At 48.4% G+C, this 10,634-nt stretch overlaps 1 protein-coding gene across 1 annotated transcript in view; it reads right to left on the bottom strand.

The window, feature by feature from the left end:
• LOC118234731 (reversion-inducing cysteine-rich protein with Kazal motifs-like) overlaps window positions 1-10,634 on the bottom strand; it is a 44,581-nt gene that overhangs the window by 8,072 nt on the left and 25,875 nt on the right. Inside the window, exons 12-17 of the mRNA XM_035431515.1 lie at window positions 9,546-9,682; window positions 6,709-6,849; window positions 6,030-6,218; window positions 4,096-4,218; window positions 3,332-3,503; window positions 2,463-2,658 (exon numbers count right to left, since the gene is read on the bottom strand). Coding sequence (XP_035287406.1) covers window positions 2,463-2,658; window positions 3,332-3,503; window positions 4,096-4,218; window positions 6,030-6,218; window positions 6,709-6,849; window positions 9,546-9,682 — 958 coding nt within the window. The remainder of the gene's footprint in view (window positions 1-2,462; window positions 2,659-3,331; window positions 3,504-4,095; window positions 4,219-6,029; window positions 6,219-6,708; window positions 6,850-9,545; window positions 9,683-10,634) is intronic.

Below are 10,634 nucleotides of genomic sequence, written 5' to 3'. Positions count from 1 at the left end.
AAAAAGTTCAGCGGCTTCAGTGCTCACCGAAAAAAAGAAAAGAAAAAAAAAGATAAATGGTGCTTGTACTGAGAAAACAAGACATGACTTTTTCCAGCTCGTCCAAATCAATGCGGAGGCTGACAAGCTCTGATTAAAGCAAGGCCTCTGCGTAATGCTCAACAAGCACATCTCTTCTGCTGAATGCATCAATTCCCCACCGCTGCCCCCCACCCCCCCACCCCACCCCCCTCAGCCCCCCCCCCCCCCCCCCCCCCCCCCCCCCACCTCCCCGGCAGCAACAGCAACAGCAAGAGTTTTTTTTTTTTTAAATGAGTAAGCCATTACACGGGTCAGCGTATTAGGTACAGTGATACTATTCGTAATTGAACATGTCTACATTGTCAGAGAAATACTTTGTGGCCCTTTGGTCATTGAGAAGGTAAAAAAAAAAATCCATTCATCTGTATCAGAAATTTCTAACTACTGTACATCCAGGTACATATCTGAACAGCATCTGCATACCGCCCACAAATAGCAATGCATGGCATCATAAGAAGGCATCTGCCGTGTTAACTCCAAAAAGACATCTTATTCAAGCACTGGTTTATGAATACGTTTATGAGAGGAATCTGACCAAGCTGATCTGTGCAAGCTACACTATGCAGTACCTCTGTGTGGTTTACACGGTAATTCCCCCTCCTAAGACACAGCGCCCTCTGCTGGCCATCCTTAAAGGTATCCCTAAAGTGAGGAAAACAGCATATGTCCTCCCTCTGTTAAGGGACGGGGGGGGTGGAAATGAACCAACAAATGTAAACAACTACAGGCCTATTTCAAAGCTGTCTGTTTTAGCAAAACAAATTTAGAAACCCTCGTGAGAAATCACGTGAAAGAGCTCCTGCCAGCCGTGCCCCAATAATGAACCCTCTTTCAAAGTCACCTAAATCTTTTCCTCTTGCCATCTTGATCCAGAATCGAGGTCAAATGGGCCTACTCAGCATTTTCATACATGCCACAGAGCATGATGGGATATTAATTACTTAATTGTCTCATGCAGTACACCTGTATGGAAGCATCTGCATTTGTTATGTTTCTCCACTTATTTATTAAGGTTTTACTTTTCATTTGTAACCCATATACAGTATATATACATATATATATGTTTTAGAAAACAGCATGATACCATTACTGCTATAATGATAGTTATAATTGGCATTGTTGAGGCTAGACAAGAAACAGCGCTCTGTCTCTCTCTTTTTATAGAGTCATCCAAAGCATTTAGTGCAGCTGATCACAATGTTATGACACAAAGACAATTAAATATAGGTTTATCAGACCAAGCTGTGAGCTGGTTTAAAAGTTACCTCTCTGACAAGACTTAATATGTTCAGCTTGAAGGCAAGATCTCAAATTCATCGCCCATCCTCAGTGGTGTCCCCCAAGGCTCGACCCTTGGCCCTCTTTAATTCAATGTTTATGTAAACAGTGTAGGAAGAAATGCATCGGAGATTTTTATGCAGATGATAGTTATTTATTGCTGTGCTCCTAGCTTGACTGAGGCTTTTGAGAGCCTGCAGTTTGCCTTCAACATTGTACAGCCCTGATTTCATCAGATAAAGCTTTCAATGAATGCAAAAAAAAACTAAACTCATGGTACTCACGAAGTCCAAGGAATACACCCTCTATAGTAGCAAAGCACAGCAAATGTAAAGACAAAGTACCATGCTATAAATACTTTGGTCTTCTGACTGATTATTGCCTTACTTTCAAATCTCACATTGAATACCTTGAAAAAACTAAGGCTAAAGTTAGAAACAAATCTTGTTTTTCTTTTGCAGCCAGGAAGATATTTGTTTCTGCCACATTTCTCTCTATTAGATTATGGAGATAGTGTACATGACTGTCCCCACCTTTTCACAGCAGGTACAGTTTACCATGGAATGCTAAAATTTATCTCAAATTCTAAAGCCATCCTTCAACACTGCATTCCCTATAAGAAAGTTGGTTGGCCATGGCTAGCTAGCCAGAGATGAACTCATTGGTCCAGTTTCATTTATAAACCCATATTGCGATAACTCCCATATATCTTCTCAAAGTAACAATAATTACTGTTTATGCTTACTGGATTATATTTCATTAACAGCGCAAAAGGTCTGTTTTATAAAAATAAAAAAAGGCTAGCTACTTAGAATGATCTCCAAAAATGTTTCACATTACAGGAGCTCATTACTTTAAATAAATTCTAGGATCAAAGACCTTTAGCACAACTGGGGACTTTAAAATGAGCATTTCTATTGTTGTATGACTTTATTACCTGGATTTCTCCTTTTTAAGTTTCAATGCGCGAATTTTCTTTTGTGTGTGTTTCATTGTCCTTTTTAAGCTTCCTTGGCCGGCACTCTCTTATGCAAAATAGATTCTGAATCTTAAGAGACCAACTTGGTGTTAAATAAGGGAGGTTAAATAAAAATTTTAAATACCTGGCAGTGCCCCGTGTAGGACAGGGTCTTCCCCCTTTGGTGCAGCAGGCAGAAGTTGGGGTGCTCCACGTTGGCGGTGTCGCACACGGGGTCCAGCTGGGTCTTGTCGCAGCCGTAGGACCTGCCCACGCACTCGTACTGCAGGCACGGGTAGTCGCCCACGCTCGAGAGGCACACCTTCCGATTCGGCAAGCACCTGAGGCGACCACGACGACAGGGATGAACGAGCTCTGTCACCCGAGGAACTCTACACCCACGTCTCCCACGGCGATATCCCAGCAAGCACGAGCACGCGAACATGACCCTCGAAACATTCTGAAACGCTCGCGCTCACTCGTAAAAAAATCACAAACTGTGTGATAATATACGCACATGTACACACAGACACATCCGCGCGCATTCATCTGCATGCAAACACACATGCATTCGACTGCAGAAAAATAACTGCTATTGTGTTGTTGTTTTTTTCCATCAGAGGTTGAAAGTCTAGGCCGTGTGTTTCTTCCACCCACGAACTCAGCCAGCTGGATTCACTAATTGGCTCTATTGCCTGGCTGAAGAATTGTGCTACTTAGCAAATCCAGGTGAGTGGAACAAAAATACTGGGGAAGACTTTCACTTTCTGAACCTGGGTTTTCCCCCCTCTGTTCTTCGTAAACGTGACCACAAGCACGAATATGAGCTGATAAGGCACGCGTGCACTTCCCGGTACACAGTCCACCGGATTCGAAGATCAACAGAAGCTGTCAGCGGTCTTATTAACCGCAACCGAAACGTAACTGGGGTCAGTCCGCAAGCCGGCACATGCTGGTTTCGTCTCTCCTGTGACCTTCCAATCGTAGCGCCCCCCCCCCCAAAGGAAGCCTCACCTCTGGTTCCTCTGGCAGGGGTTGGGGGAGCAGGGGTCGGTGTTTCGGCAGGTGCCGAACTCGAACTGGTTGTCCTGCAGGCCCACGCAGCGGGCCACGCAGGCGCTGGGGTACGTGCGCCCGTCCTGGGCGCAGACGGGCACGAAGCGGTCCGGGCATTCGCACGGCAGCCCTGCGGGGAGGGGGGCGGGGGACCTCGATCAGCGGGGATAATAAACAGGGCCCCGACTCGCAGTAAAAAGAGCCCTGACTCGCTGCAGTTTTAACCCTTCAAGCTGTGAGGTCACAAATACGTCACTAGAATGTTCTTATCTGTACATTCTAACGCTGACGTCACAATCAGCATTAGAATCAGCGGAGAAACATGCCCTGACTCACTGCAGTTTTAACCCTTCAAGCTGTGAGGTCACAAATACGTCACTAGAATGTTCTTATCTGTACATTCTAACACTGACGTCACAACCAGCATTAGAATCAGCGGAGAAACATGCCGCTGACTCACTGCAGTTTTAACCCTTCAAGCCGTGAGGTCACAAACACACGTGATTAGAATGTTCTTAACTCAGCATTCTAACGCTGATGTCACAATCCACATTTAGAGGAGATGATGAACAGGGCCCCGACTCACTGCAGTTTTAACCCTTCAAGCTGTGAGGTCACAAACACACGTGATTAGAATGTTCTAGACTGAACATTCTAAACCCTGACGTCACAATCGCTACTGCGCTGCGGGGGGTCCTGCGCGGTGGGCGGGGCCCCCTGACCTGTGAATCGGCTGCGGTCCTCCTCGGAGTGGAGGGGGGTGAGGCAGGCGCGCAAGGAGCAGAAGACCTCCCCGCCGAAACAGGAGCAGGGGTGGCAGTCCAGCCTGAAGGAGGATCCGTGACCTGCGACACAGACCGGCCCCGCAGTCAGATCACCGGCACAAGTCTTTACCCCTTTAATGTGTGAGGTCACAAATATGCGATCAGAATGTTCTTAACTGAACATTCTAACGCTGATGTCACAACCGCTGCTGGTAACCGAAAGCAATGTTCTAGAACACTGACTTACAATTTTGAAGAAAAAAAAACCCATTCCAAAAAACCTACTCTTCAAGGGGATAACAGCCTTATCACCCCTAATCACTACAGACAACCTCTTCCTTCACTGCACTTCATCATTATCTGGTTGTACTGCTGCATTTGAAACAGGCCTTTTAAATCCCCCGGATTCCATTTCTGTACAGCAACTGCGTTTAGAATTGATCAGATTGTACGAAATGACCCTGATATACACTTTTTCATTTAAAGAACAAGTAACTTTTCAAAGTATTGTGCTCTTTGGCCAACCAGCCGACTCAAAAAAAAATTCAATTCCAAAACCCAAAATATTTTTATCAGAGATCAAGTACATTTTCAAAAGAAATAAATAGATCAATTAAAAATTGAAGATTGAAGAATGTCAGTGGAATTCCTCAATTTAAAATAAAACTTCAAAAAACCTCTGCTCAATCAGACATGTTATCTCCTCAGTCTCAATCCCCAGTAGTGTCCTGTCCAGCCAATGGACAGAAGCCCTGAAGTCTGACCACTAGGTGGCGATGCAACAAAGAGAAGCCGGGGCAGAGTCCGAATCAGCGCCCTTCCATACTATCGAGTACGCTTGTTGAGTACTGGATGATAAAAGTACTTAAGTGGGCTAAACCTTCTGTAAATGTAGTGTACTTAAAATCCCAGGATGATGCACTTATTTCAGGGTTTTCGCTGCGTATGTTCAGGAGCATACTTTTCAAATAGTAGACAAACATTTTGGTCCCGTATTTACGACACGTAGCTCCGCTTAAAAACTGAGGTGTAGCTTCGCTGATGTTTCCCTTCAACAACAACAAAGACAACAACAACAACAACGACAACACGTGAGCAAGGGTGGGATGTCTTGCGACCGCACCACAACACAGATGGGACACAGTACAAAAGGACATTTTTTCGCATACTACACGACATCTACTAAGCAGTATGCAGTAACCAGCGCACAGTATAGTAGTACACGCTACACAGGGCAGAGCGGGGATAAGAGCTCCGATTCGCACACAGCCCAGGATAAGAATGGCGGGAACTTCTGGACGAGGCTCTGAGGTATGAAGTAGACAACAAAAAAACTCAAGATTTCAGGCAGAAACCTTTCACGAAATAATCAGGAGCTCTTCACAGCAGAATTCAGACATCCATTTTACATCATTTACGCGTTCAAAATAACTCGTGATTTGCCTCCCCTCTCGTCCATCGACTTCTACAAATCACCGTTCACGGGGTGACACAAAAAAAATCCAACAATTCAGCGAAGGTTGCTTACATTACATTACATTACAGGCATTTAGCAGACGCTCTTATCCAGAGCGACTTACATTGCATCCAATTATACAGCTGGATATATACTGGAGCAATGCAGGTTAAGTACCTTGCTCAAGGGTGTCCTACCCAGGAATCGAACCCGCGACCTCTAGGTTACAAGACCAACTCCTTAGCCATTATGCTACTCTGCCTCCCCACCGCTTCTCCACTGTACCACGCAGTAACCTAGCGCAGTGGCGCTCCGAGGCGACGGAAGCTGATTCGCGCGTGACCTGGGTGAAACGTTTTTTTTCCGAAGATGGCGGACGGGAGAGTGGCAGTGTCGACGGGGGCGGGACGGGGGGGGCGGGACGGGGGGCCCTTACTCTTCCTCTGGTCCCCGACGACGCAGGCCCTGGCGGTGTCGGCGCAGGGCGTCTCCACGCACCCCTCCAGACGCCCGCTGTGCCCGCAGGCGCACACCTCGTAGCAGCCCGGCGGCCCGCTCCGCGTGGGCACCTGGACCAGCGACTCCACGTTGACCAGGAACTCCGAGGCCTCGCCGAGCTTGCAGCCTGCGGCCGAGACGACAAAGACGGCCGGGAAAAATAAAAAATGAAAAATTATTTAGAAAAAAAAAAAAAAAAAAAAAAAAAAAAAAAACCCCAGCGCCACAAGCAATTACTATCCACAAAAGCTTCACATTTAATGAGTGGAACTGCCATTTTCCTGCCCTGGGCACTGAAAGATAACCGCTACTGAAATTACAGCAGGTAATTGCTCTGCACTCATACCTGGCTGGCTGCTGGTCTGTGAGAAAAGAAAAAAAAAAAAAACTGAATGTAAAAATTGCTTTTAAAGAAATAATTATCGGTTGTGTTATTCAGAAAATTCAAGGCAGAGATAAAGTCAGGCTAATAAAAAATGTCTGACATTTTGAAATGTCAGAACAGTTGAAATACCCGACAATTTAAAAAAATGTTTGTTAAAAAGAGCAGACAGCACTCAGCCGTTGGGGGGGAGGGCGGTGGTGGGGGGGGTTGTTGTTTTTTTGGGCCTCAGTACCTGGAACGCAGAAGAAGGGGAGGCAGTCCTGGTCGGGGAGACAGCCCTTCCTGTTGACCTCGCACAGGTGGTTGCTGGGACAGGGGTTGGGGTTGCAGGGGTGGATCACCTCCTCGAAGGCGTCGCCCACGGGGCTGGGGCCTGCGGGCACAACGGGGCGACGTCTAAGAGGCCGTGCTCGAGAGCCGAAAAAATCCCCCGGAAAAAAGACCAATCCCACAATGCACCGCAGACGCAAGCAGCGGAGGCAGAGCCGCAGGTGGGGTTCTGAGGCAGCGGGTGGCCTATCGATTACGAAGCTGAACTTTGGAAACACAGGAGCCGAAGGCTGGGCTCTGCTCTTGTACCTCAGCATGGGGTACGTAGCGCCTGCTGCGCTTCGGTGAATATCAAATCCATTAACAGCAACAGCAACAAGAGCAACAACAACGACAGCAAAAACAACAGACGACAACAGCAGCAATGAGAAAAACAACAACAATGACAAAAAGAACAACATCAACAACAAGAGCAACAACAACAGCAAAGGAAACAACAACGACTGCAATTAGGAAAACAACAGCAACTACAGCAACAGCAGCAGCAACATCAAAACAACAATGACAACAGCAACAACAATGAAAACAACAATGACAGGAAAGACAATTCCATACTCCCTGGGGTATTCTTTGGGGTACTCACTGGTGTACCCTGGGGTACTCTGTGGGGTACCCTGGGGTACTCACTGAGGTATCTCTGTAGGGTACTCCATAGGGTTCTCTCTGGGGTACTCCGTAGGGTTCTCTCTGGGGTACTCACTGAAGTATCTCTGTAGGGTTCTCTCTGGGGTACTCACTGGTGTACTCTGGGGTACTCACTGAGGTATCTCTGTAGGGTACTCCGTAGGGTTCCCTCTGGGGTACTCACTGAGGTATCTCTGTAGGGTACTCTGTAGGGTTCTCTCTGGGGTACTCACTGGGGTACTCACTGGTGTACTCTGGGGTACTCACTGAGGTATCTCTGTAGGGTACTCCGTAGGGTTCCCTCTGGGGTACTCACTGAGGTATCTCTGTAGGGTACTCCGTAGGGTTCCCTCTGGGGTACTCACTGAGGTATCTCTGTAGGGTACTCCGTAGGGTTCTCTCTGGGGTACTCACTGAGGTATCTCTGTAGGGTACTCTGTAGGGTTCTCTCTGGGGTACTCACTGGGGTACTCACTGGTGTACTCTGGGGTACTCTGTAGGGTTCTCACTGGGGTACTCCGTAGGGTTCTCTCTGGGGTACTCACTGAAGTATCTCTGTAGGGTTCTCTCTGGGGTACTCACTGGTGTACTCTGGGGTACTCACTGAGGTATCTCTGTAGGGTACTCCGTAGGGTTCCCTCTGGGGTACTCACTGAGGTATCTCTGTAGGGTACTCTGTAGGGTTCTCTCTGGGGTACTCACTGGGGTACTCACTGGTGTACTCTGGAGTACTCACTGAGGTATCTCTGTAGGGTACTCCGTAGGGTTCCCTCTGGGGTACTCACTGAGGTATCTCTGTAGGGTACTCCGTAGGGTTCCCTCTGGGGTACTCACTGAGGTATCTCTGTAGGGTACTCCGTAGGGTTCTCTCTGGGGTACTCACTGAGGTATCTCTGTAGGGTACTCTGTAGGGTTCTCTCTGGGGTACTCACTGGGGTACTCACTGGTGTACTCTGGGGTACTCTGTAGGGTTCTCACTGGGGTACTCCGTAGGGTTCTCTCTGGGGTACTCACTGAAGTATCTCTGTAGGGTTCTCTCTGGGGTACTCACTGAGGTATCTCTGTAGGGTACTCTGTAGGGTTCTCTCTGGGGTACTCACTGAGGTACTCACTGGTGTACTCTGGGGTACTCACTGAGGTATCTCTGTAGGGTACTCCGTAGGGTTCTCTCTGGGGTACTCACTGAGGTATCTCTGTAGGGTACTCCATAGGGTTCTCTCCGGGGTACTCACTGAGGTATTTCTGTAGGGTACTCTGTAGGGTTCTCTCTGGGGTACTCACTGGTGTACTCTGGGGTACTCACTGAGGTATCTCTGTAGGGTACTCTGTAGGGTTCTCTATGGGGGGGTACTCACTGAGGTATCTCTGTAGGGTACTTCGTAGGGTTCTCTCTGGGGTACTCACTGAGGTATCTCTGTAGGGTACTCCGTAGGTTTCCCTCCGGGGTAATCACTGAGGTATCTCTGTAGGGTACTCCGTAGGGTTCTCTCTGGGGTACTCACTGAGGTATCTCTGTAGGGTACTCCGTAGGGTTCTCTGTGGGGTACTCACTGAGGTATCTCTGTAGGGTACTCCGTAGGGTTCTCTCTGGGGTACTCACTGAGGTATCTCTGTAGGGTACTCCGTAGGGTTCTCTGTGGGGTACTCACTGAGGTATCTCTGTAGGGTACTCTGTAGGGTTCTCTCTGGGGTACTCACTGGTGTACTCTGGGGTACTCACTGAGGTATCTCTGTAGGGTACTCTGTAGGGTTCTCTATGGGGGGGTACTCACTGAGGTATCTCTGTAGGGTACTTCGTAGGGTTCTCTCTGGGGTACTCACTGAGGTATCTCTGTAGGGTACTCCGTAGGTTTCCCTCCGGGGTAATCACTGAGGTATCTCTGTAGGGTACTCCGTAGGGTTCTCTCTGGGGTACTCACTGAGGTATCTCTGTAGGGTACTCCGTAGGGTTCTCTGTGGGGTACTCACTGAGGTATCTCTGTAGGGTACTCCGTAGGGTTCTCTCTGGGGTACTCACTGAGGTATCTCTGTAGGGTACTCCGTAGGGTTCTCTGTGGGGTACTCACTGAGGTATCTCTGTAGGGTACTCTGTAGGGTTCTCTCTGGGGTACTCACTGAGGTATCTCTCCAGGGGGATGCAGCGTTCAGGGTCGTCGGTGGGGGACAGCATGTCGCAGATGCTCTCCGGCGTCTGACCCTCGTAGAACTTGGCGTGGTCCCCGCACTGGGTCAAAATGTCCACGCAGTCTGACCTGGGGGGAGGGGAGGGGCCAGAGTCAACCGCATGGGGGGGGGGGGCACACAGGGGACGCAAGTGAGCACGCTCACAACGCTCTGAGCCAATGACATGTGGTCCTCAACTACACCTGCTCACTGACCAGGAATGTGCCGGTACACAAAAACAGTTTGTGATTCTGAAGCTGGCTTGCTCTCAGCCTATTAAAAAGAGCTCTTCCAAGAGCTCTTTTTTATCATAGTTGTTTTCTTGCAGTAATAAAGTGTCTCATACACCTGGGGTTCTCCGCAATCTCTGTTCTGCTCCTTTTCAGACCTGCCGATGATTTTTCAGCACCGACACGATACCCATTCCCGCTGCCTTTGAAGACCAAAAAGTTTAGTTCCCCAGGTGAGCCGGTTGTAATTACACACTCCGATACCACATCTGGCAACCCAGGAGCTGGGCCATAATGAAACATTCCTCCTGATAACACGCGGACAATAAACCAGCGCTCGGGATCTCAAAGGAGCAAAATGAATTCACCCAAACCAGATTTGAGAAGAAGCGAGAAAGTTATCAAATAATAACCGCGGACTTAGCCCGAACTTAATGGCACACACAGGGCAACCATTTGCCACTGGAATTAGCATGCAGAAGGGAAGGTAGAGAAGGGGTTTTTTTTTTGGGAGGGGAGGACGTAGGATAGATAGGATAAGACGTGGGAGAGAGGAATGGCATAATTGTCTACGCGCGTTTTTGGTGGGCACAGTTTCTACCCAAACTGCTGTGGAGCAGAACCCACCCCTGTGTAAGGCTTGAGTTTGTATTCCTTTGGGGCGTAGCACTGTAGCGCTGGTTGTAGGTGATGGGGGAGGTTTTTGGGGGGTGGGGCAGTCGTACTTGCAGATGATGGGGAAGGGGTGTTGGGGGTGGGACAGACATACTTACAGGTGATGGGGAAGGTTTTTGGGGGTGGGGACAAACAT

Source organism: Anguilla anguilla, chromosome 8 (genome assembly GCF_013347855.1).
Source record: "Anguilla anguilla isolate fAngAng1 chromosome 8, fAngAng1.pri, whole genome shotgun sequence".
NCBI classification, from domain to species: Eukaryota; Metazoa; Chordata; class Actinopteri; order Anguilliformes; family Anguillidae; genus Anguilla; species Anguilla anguilla.
Note: the sequence above shows the minus strand (reverse complement) of the source record. Positions and strands in the feature narration are given on the sequence as shown.